This window comes from Nipponia nippon, unplaced genomic scaffold (assembly GCF_047370975.1).
Source record: "Nipponia nippon isolate SJK-2023a ecotype South Korea unplaced genomic scaffold, ASM4737097v1 scaffold_9, whole genome shotgun sequence".
Taxonomy (NCBI): Eukaryota; Metazoa; Chordata; class Aves; order Pelecaniformes; family Threskiornithidae; genus Nipponia; species Nipponia nippon.
Window position 1 is genome coordinate 12,876,828 of NW_028262413.1, and position 16,298 is coordinate 12,893,125.

At 38.1% G+C, this 16,298-nt stretch overlaps 1 protein-coding gene across 2 annotated transcripts in view; it reads left to right on the forward strand.

Moving 5' to 3' along the window:
- The window catches only part of CNTN6 (contactin 6), a 148,756-nt gene extending 137,105 nt beyond the window's left edge, over window positions 1-11,651 (forward strand). For both annotated transcript variants that reach the window (XM_087743379.1, XM_087743380.1), the window contains exons 17-23: window positions 834-904; window positions 3,645-3,879; window positions 4,405-4,520; window positions 5,919-6,105; window positions 8,601-8,713; window positions 10,454-10,622; window positions 11,099-11,651. In XM_087743379.1, coding sequence (XP_087599505.1) covers window positions 834-904; window positions 3,645-3,879; window positions 4,405-4,520; window positions 5,919-6,105; window positions 8,601-8,713; window positions 10,454-10,622; window positions 11,099-11,199 — 992 coding nt within the window. In that variant the 3' untranslated portion in view covers window positions 11,200-11,651. The remainder of the gene's footprint in view (window positions 1-833; window positions 905-3,644; window positions 3,880-4,404; window positions 4,521-5,918; window positions 6,106-8,600; window positions 8,714-10,453; window positions 10,623-11,098) is intronic.
- Window positions 11,652-16,298: the final 4,647 nt, after the last annotated feature.

Below are 16,298 nucleotides of genomic sequence, written 5' to 3' on the forward strand. Positions count from 1 at the left end.
TACTTCTCCAGCCACTGAAAAGGAACATGATGTCATCCTTGCAAGTAGATCTGTAGCGAACTATACAATAAGAACAAGGCTGGTGTGTCTAAATTCCATTCATTACATCACAGACCAATTCCCCCAAACTGTCAGTATTTATAGGCTAATGGGGTGGGCATGTTTATGAAAATATAGTGCAAGAGGCAAGAAATGCTGATATTTTCCTTGCCTCTCCACCAAGCACCATTTGAGTGATGAGAAGCCCCTTCAGCCTGGAACACCAACACATTGCTTGACCTCAACCCTGCACCTATGGTACCATACACCTGAAGCAACGCTGGGGAAATCAAGCTCTAATCAATGAACTTTTGGATACTTACAGTGTTGGGAGAAGGAGAAAAGGAAATTAAGAGTTCTGAATTTCCTAAGAAAAGCATACAGCCAATTAAAAAAATTAATATATTGCTCCAACAACATGTTTACTGAACAAATGCGTAATTAGTAAATCAGTAGTGTTGCAGCTACAGTCTGAATGGAACATCATTTTGCCAATTAGTTGATGAGGCATAATAATGTCAGATACTTGATGCTACTAGCTTCTTTAATTAATTTTTTGAACCAGGGTACTCATGTATCAAATACATCTGTGGCTTCAGCCTTATAAACTTGAAAATGTGTAAACATAATTTCAGTTCATTTAAAATGTACTGTTATATAATATAGTCCCTGTTCTACGTGTTGAAAGGCAGAATAGCTGCATGTGAGCTAGAAAAAGCTGTAATCATCCAGTGGACAAGACCGCCAGCAGTAGCGGTGGGTAGTTGCAAGTACCAACGTCTTTTCTTCTCCAGTTCCTGTTGTGGCACCAATGAATGTCAGCGGAGGAGGAGGGAGCCGTTCTGAGCTGGTCATCACATGGGAGGTAATTGCTAGCTCAATTAACTTAAGCTGTCTAATGGGGAATAGTCCATGGGTGAAATCACAGCCTTGCTGAAATCCAAAGGCTTTTGGTCATTGGCTTTGGCTGAGCCTGGATTTCATCCTGCATCTGGAGAGGAAACAGCCTGTAAGATATATAGCAGGTTTTCTGTGTTACAGCAAACAATTTATAAAAATAAACAGTTTAAGAGGCATGTTATAAAGATGTTTAGAAGTCTGTATAACCTTCTTATCTCCATTGTACAGGAGGTGCTTAACACTCTAATCTGCTTGGCCATTTTCTGCATTAACATTTTTCATACTTTTATTTACATGTTTTTCATTCTGGAACACTGTGCTGACAAGACATATCCTATTATGCATTAAAGGAGATGCGTCCTTTAATTCTCCAGCACTCCAATGAGAGGAGAGAATATACATTTTCAGAACAGTTAATACCATACTATAAGTTGCAATGGATGAGTGCAGGTCATTTCAGAGAGTGGAAAGTAAGGATTATGAGAAGGATCCCTCCTTCTCCAGCCACCCAGCAGCCTCCCCGTGGGCACCGTGATGAAGGCAGGCGGCATCTTGCAAAGCCTGTGCAGTGATAGGGCAGGTGCTTGGTTGGGGTTCCATCCACTATGGAAAAACTCCCCAAAACACAGCTCTCACCCTCTGGGTTTTTCTTTGCCAGTGAAAAATGTGTATGAAGTTAATGTGACTCACCTAATTAAATCTCTCCCCTGGCTTTGAGGAATATGACTGAAGTAGGAGCTACCCCATTCCATAAGCAGCACCCAGCCTGGAGGGCAGGGGCCAAGCAGCCTTCCCATGTATCCTACTATCAGGTGTGACTGTCACAGAGGTTGCACAAGACGACCTCTGTTTAATTCCTAATTTGGGATGGGGCCTCCAAAAACACCGTACTGCCTTTGTAAGCCATGGAAAACACTTCTTCATGGAAAAAAAAAAAGACTTCTAGTTCAGCTTAAGCAAGGAAAGCAGTCTGCTCCCTCCCTTGACTTCATTCTTTTTCCAAAGAAATAACCAAGCTCATGTATACAGTTTGAAGGAAAGGAAAAGGAATTAAATTAAACTGAAAGTGATGTTATTCATCAGCTGAGTGAGTTATCTGTGTTCTACTGTAAGCTAAAAAAACTGTGCCATTTAACAGGAAGGGAAGTGATAGGAAAAAAATGAGGTCAAAATTAAAAATCCCCACTAGGTAAATAATATTGCCAATGCTTTCCCCTCTCCATGCTCCGAACAGAGTGAAACTTCACATTTACTGAACTAAATTTTCCTCCATATGCATCTTTCCCTGTTTTGTTTCATTTTCTCCTCTACTGATCTACTCTTTGGGAGCAGAAGAACATGAAAATTGAAAACAACCTGAGAGATCTCAATCAAATTATCCCATTGGACTGCATAGTGTGTCCTGAAAAATAGTCAGAAGAAATACTAATTATGCTGAGCTAACAACACTGAACACGACTCTCCAGCTTTGTGTGATGAACTCACTAAACATCTTGATTAAATCTGAGGTCACAGAAGCCTCAAAAACAAATTAAATGCTCTAGAAAGTATCTTGAACTCTTATAAATCCCCAGTGCACCATCATCACTCACACTTAACTCCCTCAGGACTGGAAAAGAGCTAGAAGGAGGCATATTGGGGAATTAATGTTTGTAAAAGACTTAAGGAAAGACACATTTGTAATATATGCCAGGCCAGGGTTATTATTAGAAATAGAATGAATTTATGAAGAAAAAAATAAAATAAGCGCCCTGAAGTCTTCTGATGTACTTCCTGATTTTTTTCTTCTGTCATCTCACACCATTAGTGCTCCAAGTAATTTCTCCACAGGAGAGGAGCTTGGAGCCTGGAATGATCACAGGGGCTGCCATTCTGCCCCTATGTTTTCTCTCTCTTTTTGCACCATTTCTCATGGCTGCTTTTCCATGCACCTTACTTTAATGCAAGCATCTAAAATAAAGGAAGTTTTGTTGAGAAACGCTTCCTTCCTCCATGTACTACTGATCTTTTCTTGTTTCATAAATGTTCTCTTGTTTTGAAAAGCCGATGTAGAAGTATTTTTATCCCAATAAAACAAAAAAGTTCATGCTGGATACAGAGTTGATGTAATTGCCTGTTCAGAAATAGTCATTAATACCTATCTTGACATGAGATTTTATTAATAGAAACATTAATTTGCCATGTTGACTTGCAGTAACATTTCTGTTCTAAACAAACTTAAATAAGAATATGTTCATGTACTTGAGACTTTCACTTGTGCTAAAAAAAATATTTAAGTATTGTACTCATATGCAGGCAATTATACAGCTGAAACACATGTCTGTGTATACATGTGCTCTTTTCCTAACTTTTTTTCTTTAAAAATCTTTTATTTAAAATTAGCATTCCTATGCCCCTTGAGGAAAAAAAAAACAGCTACAACTTGTACTGAGTGAAATGCTTTTAATTTTGAAAACTTCGTGCCTGAAAGAGAATAACTTTAATGGAGCTGATCAGATCTTTTGTTTCTAAATTGATTGCCTCAATAGATTTATTATTTTGATTTTTATTTCAATATTACATTGACTGATGGAGCAAACATTATTATCTTCTCTAAGGCACAGTCAACTAAATCAATACCACTAAAATATACTCAGAGAATGAAGATTCAATTAAAACAGCGTGTACTTGCAAATGCTTATTGACTGACTGCCTTGTCACTACAGCCAGTTCCAGAAGAACTACAAAATGGGGAAGGTTTTGGCTACATCATTATGTTTCGTCTCCTTGGCTCAACAACCTGGACAAAAGCAGTGGTGGCTTCAGTAGAAGCAAACAAATATATTTATAGGAACGAAAGCATTACACCTCTCTCTCCTTTTGAAGTGAAAGTTGGTGTTTACAACAACGAAGGAGAAGGGACCCTGAGCTCCGTATCCATTGTCTACTCAGGAGAAGACGGTAACATGTATCACTCTTATTAGTAATGGTTGTGTAGCAACAATAGGTCCCTGATATGATCAGACAGATCTCCACAGGGCTATTAAGGAGCCTGCTCAAAGCTGCTCACTGGAGTTTGACAAGAGACAGGAGGCAGAAGGTGGGAAATCAAAAGCAAGGGGCAGATTTTCAGAAGAACAGGTTTCAACTTCTTTGTCTCCAAGGAGCTCCCACTGGCTGGGAAAATCAGGTGACATTCAAAAGTGTAGCTCTCAGAGGGTCTAGCTTTTCAGACCACTCAGTGCAGCTGATCTCCTCTGAAAATCTGTCCCAGCTTATGGGACCAATTTTGAAAAATTATGGTTTTGCTGATGTTCCAGAATAAATGGGCAGCAAAGCTAGGGATTCACACCATGTTTCCTGAGCCTCTGCCTGCTGCTTCCCCCTAGAATCTCATCCTCTTTTCTTGAATCTCCCTCAGTTTTGACATAACACTCTCTTGGTAACACAAATGTTCCACCAGCTGTGTTTTCTCCCATCACCCAGAGCCGCAGATAGCACCAGCAGGAGCTTCAGCACTGAGCGTTTCAGCGGCGGAGGTGGAGGTCTCCTGGCAGCCCATTGCGTGGAACAGGCACACAGGCAGGGTGCTGGGCTATGAGGTGAGGCAGCTGGTGCTGGTGTCTGACACCTTACAGATGTCCCTTTCCCAGCCACATTTGTATTCTAGTTCCTCCTCCTTTGCTTCCAAGTTAACAGACAATGGAGCTCTTCACCCTACTCTCATTAGCAACATTTTACCTGAGATAATCACAAGCATTTACAGACCAGGAATGCAGCTCTGTCTCAGACTTTTTGTAATGTAAATTAAAACTTCAAGATTAATCATTTGTGGTGGCTACTATAAAAGGACATGTGCTTGACTCCACGAAACAAAGCTGATCCTCCTCTTCTTACACAGCTGTAATGCTGTCTGAGCATGATGGGGTACTTGATAGTTTGAGAGCATGCACATGACCCATAGCATTGCTTAGAGACGAAACCAGGGTAAATGCACTTCATTGCTATCCAAAGCGTGTGCTGTGGCATATTTGAAAGGCCTTTGGCTTCTCACTCCTCTTCCTAGTGAGCACCTGCTCATTTACTAATAACTGACAGGTTTTTTGCCCCGTGCACTGGAGCGCGTTGCTGGTGTCACAGCATCAAGTCCAGGGCTAGATCCAGAGACAGACATTTCAAGGTCTGAGTGGGGAGAGCTGCAAGGACGCGTGAATGTTGCCAGACTCCAGTGGCACTCAGCCACTGTGCTGCTTCTGGCTTCGCTCTGGTCTCCAGCACCTGATGGGAGCAGAAACCCAGTGTCAGCTGCATCTGACATCTACAGGACAGACCAGAGGTCCCTCCAGTGGGGCAGGAGAGGGGGGAGCAGATTTTTGTATTAATGACTGGCTTACTTCAAAGTAACCTCAGATATGATTCCTGGGAATTTTACTTGCACAGTGAAACAACTTTTTTTTTTTTGTAGATAAGGTAAACCAAGAGTAAAACAAGTCAGAAATACTTTAAATTCTGTCCTATCACTACAAATGTATAAACAAAGGTAATAGAAGTCAAATACAGTACACAAACCTTCCTAAATCAATTACTCACTGAAAAAAAACGCCAGGTCTAAATAGCTGTCACTGAATCAAAACTAGAAGCAGGATACAAAATAATTAAAAAACCTTGTAGATGACCGAGATAAATGTTTCATTGTATCTTTTAAAGTTTTCTTCAAATGTGTTCAAGCCATAAAACCAAACAAGCTTTTAAAATTTCTCACCTTATCAAGGGTTTCTTTTTGGACATCTATAAAGTTTTTGCTTCCTTGATTGGTATTCGGTCTCTGAAATTTTATTTCTTCTCTATAAATATTCATGCATTGTTTTATTTTCTCTGAGTTTTGAATACAAAAAATCCTGTATTCCTTGAAATCTTCATTGTCAGCATGTCTGCTACCCAGCCAAATCTGTAATTAATGGAAAAAAACAAATTGCTTGGTCTTTGTTCTGGGTTTTCAGGTTTTATATTGGACTGATGATCCCAAGGAAAGCACAGCTGGTAAAGTCAGAGTCAATGGGAATGTAACAGCCAAAAATATCACAGGACTAAAAGCTAACACAGTGTATTTTGCAACAGTTCGAGCTTACAACACTGCAGGGATGGGGCCATCTAGCACCCCGGTAAATGTCACCACTAAAAAATCACGTGAGTATTCAATTTTGTACAACAAATGTTGCAAACTCCCAAGTGTGATAGTGACATTTCAGCTTACCGTGACCCATGTTTGATAAATGTTGCAATATCAAAGAAAACTGGATCCCAATTTTCTTCATAAAATTAAGCAACAAAATCTGTGACTAGGAAACTTCTCTGTCTCTTCCCTGACAATATTTTTGTGGTCACCGTCAAGTTTATTCAGACTCTGCTATTAAAGATATTAATACAATATTTAGTTTGGGCTTCAGTTCTGTCTCAATGGAAGTCAAAATTCTCATCAACTTAAATCAGACCTAGGAAGGACCCTATTCTATTTTTATGCTAAAGTAATTCTGTATACCTACAAAATTGGATAACACCAGTGTTTGTGTTTCTACAGAGTAGCAACTGTCAGGAAGGATTTCCTTTTGCCTTGCAACAGCATGCCGCTTGCTTTCAGGAGATTTCAAAAGAGATGCAGAGTCAATAAAGGAAAGGTGTTCCACAGGTCCAACAACAGATTTGGGTGTGGGAATATGGGTTTGGTTTTTTTAAAGAAAAATGTTAAATGCTCCAAATACAGTGCTTTTTTGAGACCTTTAAACTGTGCACTACTGAGGGTAGCATATGGGATACATTCATATAAATACTATTTAGTCATTAATTTTTTAATTTTTCTGCAATTGTAGAAGCAAAAACTTACACTATTCTGTTTCTGAGAAGCAACTTCATGAAACCAATGCTTTCATAGGTCCATCCTCCAAGGTAATAAGGAAGCACTGAGCACCATCCTGCAGGATTGAACCTGTGAAGTATGTTCACTAAGAGCAAAATAGTTGTAAAGAAGGAAATCTTGGTAATCTGCTATGTACCCAAGTGCCCCAAAGCCATTACTGTTTAAGCGTTCCAGTTTTTTTATACTTTTTTGGGACTATGTTTTCACAGTAAACAACTGATGACCCCTTTTGCACAAAAAGGGAAATATTTCTCCTGTCTTTCACCAGTTCTCCTCTTGTTTATGTGTTGTTCCATGCAATTACTTAAGTGCAAGACAGGAACCAACTTGTAAAATGAGTTCATGATAAAAGTTACCATTTAATGTAAATAACATAAACCAAAATAAAGCCAGAGAAGGTATTTTTTAAGGACTCAAACAGAACTCTTCTCACAGGCAATTTCTTAATGGAAAATAGGCTTATGTCTGGAAATAATTCTCTATATTTGTATGTGCATGTGTATGAAAGACAAGTTAAAGACATGGCAGCCAAGTGACAAGACATATAAGGAATAAATTTGCTTTTGTTTTACATTGACTTCATCTTCTGTCAACTTCAGGATTGTGCTAATGGTTCATTTAAAAATTGAAATAAAAATAGCCCTTTAATATTTAAAAACATATAATAGAATTTTGAGCTCTAGTCTCTGAAAGATGCAAGCACTTTCAATATAAGTAGAACTAATATGTCAACTATAAACAATGTACATCTACAGCAGGAGCTTTAGCTTCAAGGTAGTAGCTCTGTCTTCCTACTCGTTGTCCAGGGTTCCTACAACGTTCTGTGCATGCCATTATTGCAGAGACTAAGCACCATCAATTTATTCTGTCTCTGTGAGAAATGAAATAAATGGTGGAGTATTACCAAATCAAGAGTACCTTCCAAGTTACATACATTAATCATCAATATATAGGAACATTAGGGAGAAAAGAAGGATCCCAGAAGTTAAGCATTTTAAAGTCAGGTCTGGAATATTCACAACATGTTTCTCCAAATCTTTCCTCCTTTCTCTTAATTCAGTTCAAGTCCTTATTTCCTCTAGCACCCCTAGTGCTGTCCTCCCAGAAAGGGTCCGGGAGGATGCACCATGGAGAAGGAGATAATGTGTTGTTCTAAATCTGAGATAACAGTTCAAAGGCACAGTTTCAACTTCACATGTTCACACAGGATTCGATTTCAGTCACTCGTAGGCAAATTTTCAAAGTCCTGGCACTTAGGGATAAAAAGCCTTTGAAAAGCTACTCTCAGCCTATTGTGCTGAGAATTTATAAAATCTTACAATGTTTCATGATCGATCACATAGAGACTTTAATGTTTAGCTCTTTGTAACCTGTCTTCATGGCTGATGAAAATCTTGTCTTTTGTATTTTGCTCTTAGTTTTAGCTTTTTCTGAAATCCATACAGCGAAACATTCTCTAATACATTAAAATACAGATAGGAAGAACATAGTACTTAAACAAAATCTATCAAATATAACTTGAACTGTCAGACACTGTCAGGTTTTTCCTAATTTTGAAAATGAACTCTCACAGTAAGTGGTTTTGTGCTATGAATAGATCTTTATTCTGACTAATATGAGAGCAATGATGGACTGGAAAATATGTTTTACTCTTTTAGATTTGAATCACCCATGCATTTGCTACTTCCATGTCAGCAGCTCATTCAATTATGCTATGCAAATTAATATTCAGTTGTATCTTGTGATTATCATCATCTTTTTTTTAAAGCACCAAGTCAACCCCCAGCAAACATCGCCTGGAAGCTGACAAATTCCAAAATCTGCTTGAACTGGGAACACGTAAAAACAATGGAGAATGAATCACAGGTGCTAGGCTACAAAGTAAGTAATTTCTTTAGCTCATTAATCAGACATGTTGTTTATAATAGAGGTACAAACAGTGACTTATTGAAATGTGACTGCTCATTACCTGGAAAACAGTGTGTTTTCTGGAGCTATTGGCATGGTTGGCTGACATTTGTACAAATGGAAGAACAGGTGTGTTTGTTCAGAGTAGGACCTCTTTATCCCAACACAGGGATTTTCTGTCCCCAGTGCTGGATATCTCTTGTCCCATTTCCCTTGTAATCATATAACATTCTTGCATTCACATCTTCTTTGGAAAGGAGTTTCACATGTATGTAAGAAGTAGAGAATAGTCTCTTAAGCATTTTTAATATATAGGTATAAAACATATTTAAAAGTTCTCACTCTCTGACAATTCGTAAATGTACCTTTGAAAACAGATAGGAAGATATTCACATAAAGATCAATGTGAGTGAAGTAAAAAGCTCTTCCATAAATCTATTTTTTAAGGAAAGGAAAATTTAGTTTAAAGTTGGTTTGCAGTGGCTCTGACCCCAAAAGACTTATGGAAAGACTCTTTCACTCCTGAAGGATTATAAAAATGGAGGTGGAGAGTGCTAACATGAGGAAAGGTTCTCAGGATCCAGATCTGCATGTTGCTAGGCATTTTAATGTCTACACAGAGTTATTTATGCCTAGGGAGGAAAAGGACACAAAACAAACCCCACCCTGCAATCTTTCTTGAGATCATATTCTTTTCCACCCTAGTGAGTGTGTTTGAGTAGCTCCACACACTGGGGAAAAAGTTAAAACTAGACTATTAAGCTTTTTTCCTTTGTATCTAACCTACCTACCTCTAGGCTACACTTGCTTATTACATTTTGATGTGGAAAGAGTGCTTTAAGTACTTGCTGTGGTATTTATTGTATGATACTTCTTTCTCCTTCTGCTTTGCCTTCAGTTGCTCTTTTTAGCATAAACATGTCAAAAAATTGTCAAGAGAAAGGAGTCAAACACTGTCATTGCTGTGCTAGCAAGGAAGAAAGGCTTCTTGGAAGAAAAAAGCTGATCATAGTCTGTAGGATCCCTGTCTAGACTCCCCAAGCTGCTCTGCACCTTGGCCCAATGGTTCATTAGTGAAAAGACTTAAGTGCAAGCAAGCATTGGATCTGTCATGTTTAGTTGTAGAAATGTGCTTCCTAAGTGGAAACCCAGATGCTACTATCCAAATTTCTGTCCTTTCTTGAAGTCTTTAAAAACATACTGCTATGCAATGTTCCATGTTTTCTTTAGCAAGTGGTAATTTTACATGAAAGTCAACATGAATATTTCTATTTGACTACAAATGCTCACCACAAACAGGTGAAATTTAAAAAAAAACCCTAAAACTTCAGTTCCTGAAGTATCACATTAGCTCTGGATATAAAAGGTATTAAATCTGAAGTCTTGTTTAAAGGTGTGTCTAACTTTCATATTTACAGAAGAGCGTAAGTGTATTGGATAAGATTTCATAACGCTACTTTCAAGATGAGCCTCAGTTCTAGCAGACAAAGGCTGTCCTGCAAAACACAGGTGGAGTAAATGCTCGCTGTGGTCTCCATCACAAAATTCTGCAGAATATATTTCCATGTTTTGAATTAAGTTTAATACTCCGCAGGATGCTGATAGTGCTCTGAGAAGTTTGGTACATGATAGAAGATATTCTCAGCCAAAAAAAAATCCATTAAAACTTAAAAAAATTAGATAACTCTTGTTTTCTAATCCCTTTTTACTTAGATTTTGTATAGACAAAACAGACATAGCAAAACGCATATACTGGAGACAAACAACACTTCAGCTGAACTTCTGGTACCATTTGAAGAAGATTATCTCATAGAAATAAGAACAGTCAGTGACGGTGGGGATGGCAGCAGCAGTGAGGAAATTAGGATTCCAAAAATATCAAGTACGTGAGATATTTTTTTTCTCTGAATGTTATTGCATAATAAGAAATCTGTGTGCTTTCTTATTAAAGTCAAAGCTGCAGCTCTCGCATGTAACGCAGCTCTTAATTTTCTCTGGAGCTGCTGCTGCTGCTGAGACAGGGAACCTCAGCCCTGCTCCACAGCTGGGGTGGGGTTGCCCAGGGTCCAGTCTCTGCCCTCATGAATACCTTGTTATACATGCAAAATGGAGCATGGTTTTGCAACAAACTAGCCAAAACACTCGTGAAAGTAGATATTCACAGGGAGGGTGGAAATCATACTCCATGGAACTGCTGCTACAACTTAAAAAATAAATAAATAGAAAAAAAACATTTGTCGATAATGTTTCATTTTGAAAATAGAGCAAAGATTACTGTTATGCTAGAATGCATAGAAAAATATTTTTTGACACAAGTTTACTTTTGTCATAGAATTTTGTATGCTTATATTTTTACAGGTTTAAGCTCTGGAGGAATAAAATTGTCCCAAAGGGCGAACCATATATTGACTTCTGGGATCCTGCTATTGAGTTCTGTTCTTATACACCCTTTTCCTTGATGATTAAAGCAATGCTCAGCCATGGACTTTTAAAAATAAACCACATGTAGATTTTATCTTAATACTTCACCACGACCAACATTCCTGATAAAGAAAAATAGAAAAGAGTGGGGATGGGGGAGGGAGATAGAAGTGATATATTATTATTAAGAAAACATTAAGTATCAATATTACATTAATTTTTAAAAATAAGCTTTGAAATTAATGGATAAATGTATATGCATTAATTAAATGGAGTGGTGCGAAACATAACTTGAAATTGTGAGGAAAGTGATCTCACATTTTTTACAAGCAGTAGTTCTTATTGAAACTCCAGTGTAATGGTATGTCAAACATGAAAGCTGTTATAACTGAGAGAAGAAGAGACTTGCAATTGCTTGTGATGTGGTTATGATTTATCTCACGTTCTTCAATGTAACCTGTAAAAATCCCCACTTCCAATTAAATAAAAGCTATTTGTTTACTTTTTGCACATGTTTGTATTACAGGGGGTGTCATACAATGCATTATATGAAGTGTACTGTACTATTTTCTTCAGAAAAGGGAAACTTAAATAAAAGGAATCATATATACCAACTCAAAGCCCATTGAATTCAATAGAAAGACTTTCAATGGCATCAGCAAGCCTTGAACCAGATCTGAATTTTATAATATGAAATACCTTATGTATTCTCAAATACATTTTAAAGGACTTTTTCGTGCAAAGCGTATTCTGATCAACAAAACTAGCAGAGATGCTGAATGCCTTTTATGAAGGGAGATTGAAATATATCTGTCTTCAAGCAGGTTCAGTTGCTTTCTCACCTGATATTGTTATTCTTTGCTGTAGCTTGAAAGTGTGGATTCATCTTTGGGCTGGGTATGAAGGTAAATGAGAAGAACGTTGATTTTCATCATCTTGAAATATAAATAAAAGCATCTAATTAAGCCCTTCAATCTATTGACTTGTTAAAATGACAAACTAAGCACCAGAGTGAGCATGGCCTTCAAGTCAGTAGATACAGCTCAAAATGTGAAGTCACACTCATGTCAACTCTAACGACATCCGATAAAAGGGTTTTTTGTCTCATATTGTTATTGGGGGACGTTTTCTTCCTTCCCGTTTTACTCTGAAGTATATTTTCTTTTCACTACTGTCAAATATGTGTTGTGTCATCTTTGTAACCATTTATAACTACAAGTGAATGAAATATCCCCCAACATTTTTTAAAAGGAAAAGTTCAAATGGGGATGGTGATGTGTAAGCACAAGAATGAGCAAAAGGATAGAAGTTCATCTGTGCATGATAATCCTCCAAACAGCATATTAAACATGTTTCTTATCCATGGGTATGGGAGGCCAAACTGACAGCAAGAGAGTCTGAAATGTGAATAAGAAGTTACCAAAACTTTGGTACCTGAGATTACTCACAGAGCCCACGTGCTGGACTTCCAGGGAGAACTCCATACACACTGACATAAAATAAAATCATAAATGATAAAAACATTGCAAAAGCACGTGTTACAGAATGATGTCCAATTTTGATCTGAGGCCTCCAGAGGATGAAAAGGATATTAAGTCCCTAGGACAAGGCATTTAGCTTGGATTTGCACTCACTGTTAAACATTTGCAACTTGTGTTGACACTATTAAAGCCAAAAGAGCATGTGTTTCATGTTGTCATGGCTGTGCAGCTGCAGTCTCACTAAAGAAGTGACTGTCGAAACTTGGGGTTTTTTCTTTACTGTGGATAAGCACATATCACTTACACCTGGTGACGTTTAATAATCCCCATACTAAATTCAACAAAATGTTTCACAGAGATGACCAGTACTTGGTGGAGCTTTGACAGGTCTTTTTGCATCATCCCTTCCCAGCAGGTCTCCAGCAGGAACTGCCCTATGCCACGGCAGCTCACTTGCAGACGTTCTTGTGTCCCTTAAGCAATGGGTACGGTTGGTTTTTTTTTTCAGTTAAACAGAATCTAAAATTCTTATATTTCATAACATACATGCAATCCTTCTGCTAAGTTTAAAAAAAAAAAATCTCTCTTTTTATTCAAGTGAAGAGAGATTTTCTGCAAAGCAGTTACATACAACTGAATAGGAGGCCTGAGAGATGCTTAATTACAGGGAGGCTCTAGAAATATAATGCCACTTTTAGAAGCCTGTCCTCTGGGATTTCTACAAAGATGCTAATCGCAGGAGTTATTAGGAAGAGGTTTAACATAGCTTTCAAAAGAAGAGAACAGTTTAGAAAGAAGTGGATATGGTATTAAAAATCTTGATAATACCGTAATGAAGTAAAAACATTATTCTTTACAGTGAAACTAAACAATGAATCATTTCTTCAGATTTGTTTTCATTTCTGTATGCATTACTGATGTTCTTTGCAAGGTACTTTTCTCACTGTAGAATATACTTTTCAAAATCAGGCTCTTTTATGTCTCCAGTGTTTAACCTCATAATTTCCACATTAGTCCTGTTTTGTCATTCCCATGGCAGTAGTCCTTTTTAAAGTAAGGGACAACCTAGGAAGACCACCAACATAAGTAAAGCTATTACCTTACTGAACTCCCTTAGAGCTGGAACACAAGCGGATTGCCAAGTGACTATTCTGCCTTGGGAGCAGAACTTCTAAGCTGTCTTAAGGAGAATACCCTTAAATATAGATATAATGATAGCTCCCCCATCCTCCCTAAATCAGTGTAGCCCTCTAACTTGTGCAGGTTCATTTTCTTCTCTTCAGCTCCCCAGTTCTTTTTTGGTGTTTCACTAGGATGAACTGTTGTCTGAGCTGCCCAAAGCAGTGAAAGTCCAGCTCTCCTTTTGATGTGAAAATATTAAAGCACCTGATGCTGAAATAGAAAGAGTTCAGATGACTGGCAGCTTTCATTAAAAGGAAAAAAGGGTCAAAAAATAGTTTTGCCACTCACGGCTGCAGGAAAAAATTTGAAAATAGGAACAGTATAAAATGCCTAAAACCAGAATTCGAAATTAAACCAGTGGAAAAAGTAAAACAAAAAACTCTGCAATGCTCCTGATTTTTAGCAACTAGGAAGCTGAATTAAAAACCCTGCTTATAAGGTGTCCAATGCATGGAAGCTTGGGCTCAGTCTTACCAGATTTTAGAGGCACCAGATCAAATCACAGAGCAGCCTAAGTTTTCAAATAGCTGGAAGAGTAATACCTATTTTATTTTGATAACCTAAGCAAAGTACAAAAAAAATGAAAAAAAGTCAGAGATTTTCATTTTAAATTTAACACATCATCAAAATTTTTCTCCATGAAAAAAGCTATTTTGACTCTATCCAAATGTTTCGGTACACTCTAAACACAATGTTTCTTTGTGATTTAAGAGCATTTAAACTTTTTTTAATGCCTTCTCCCTTCTTTATAGAGCAATTTTTGAATACAAATGCCAAGAAACTAAATAAAATAGCCCATGTGCTATTGTACCAGCCCCTAAATCAACATTATCCTGAAGTGCAGAAACACCCTGTGTTTTCTGCAGGTCACTGGAATGCAGCCCTGGTGATGACTTGACACAGAGCTCTAAATCACACTTACATATAAATATGTTATAAAAGCGGAAAAAGATTTTATTAATATCTGACTGTAGTCCAGTCACAGAGAATTTCCCCCAATGATTTGCAGAGCCTGTGTGGAAGAGAGAATTAATCTGCTCAGAGAGGTTGTGGGATGCCGTGGGCCATTGTCGGGGGATCCTACCTCCCTCCCTGCACCCCTCCACAGATTTTTGTCTTTTCAGGGAGCATGTTTCCAACTGCTCTTTGTTTTTCCCTGGGCAAAAGCTAGGGAAGAACTTGACATACTGTGAATAAACCAATGCCTTTGATCCCCTCTGGCACTGATATTTTCAAGGCACCGTCCCCCACAATTTCCCTCGAAGTGCCAGGGAGTTGCTGCATCTCAGTGCTCCTGAATATTAGGTTTAAAGTGCCTGTATCGGTGCAACCACAATATGGCCTTTGGGTGAATGAGGGTCGAGGTATGATAAAACTAGCATTGGACTATTGAACTATTGCTACAAGGATGATGAGCTCTTTAAAGCACAGGTAGTGTGGGAATGCACATCACCTCACAGTCTGTGCACTATTTATGCCAAGGAGCAGTCCAGCCTAACTCAGCTATTGAGCTGAGATAATGTCTATATGCTGCCTTCTGATACAGAGTGTGAATTAATGGAGGGCTGCCACTTAGTTACAGGATTGTTATGGACTGAAAGAGTAAAAGAATGGCAACTGATGCATTCAGAAATAACTGTCTATCTAAAAATTTAAACAAAGTTGCACAGACTTAGTGTATCTATAATGCCCCTGGTCATCTTCAGAGGAAAATCAGTGCTATTAAAATAGCTTGTATAAAATCTTTCTTGGAGAAATTTACCATGTAGAAAAGGTCAGTTAGACATTTTGACAGCATGGTACAATGAAGGCCTCTAAATGGCTTCAATCATTCAGGCTTTTTTTAATATGAACTTCTTTTTATCAGTTCCTAGCACTTAGTGCTTGAAAATATGTCTGATGTAGCAATTAAAATGTCATATTAATAATACTGTTATGTATCATTTCTTTACTTAACCTATTCTATATATGCCAATATATTTCAGTACTGAAAAATGGCTACAAGTATTTCCCCTCCTTAGAGAATGAATTGGAATAATTCTGAAACACAAAAAGATAATAGCAGACCCCTTATAATATGCAGGTTTTTCACAAGATACGTTCAAGTCTCTAGAATTTTTGAACTTGAGTAAATACAGCTTTCTACAGACAGTGTAGGAGATGGGCCAGGTTAATTACGGCACTGGCTTGGACACCGCCATGCATGGCTCTGGCTTCAGCTCTGCCAGAAATGGCTGGTATGACCCTAACCTGCTCAGTGTAGCTCTATTAAGTATTATGTTAAAGCATGAAATCTCCCTTCAGGCCATACCCACCACCTGTGCACATCCCTTCTGTAGCAAACACTACACATCAAGGTTATCCCGCCAGATCTCCAGCCGACCCAGGCTTTATACCCCCAGCAGTAGGCGTGTCATGTTATAAGGGGCGGAGACAAGGGAGGGTCGACCCTTAACTCTTTCCGTACAGCACGT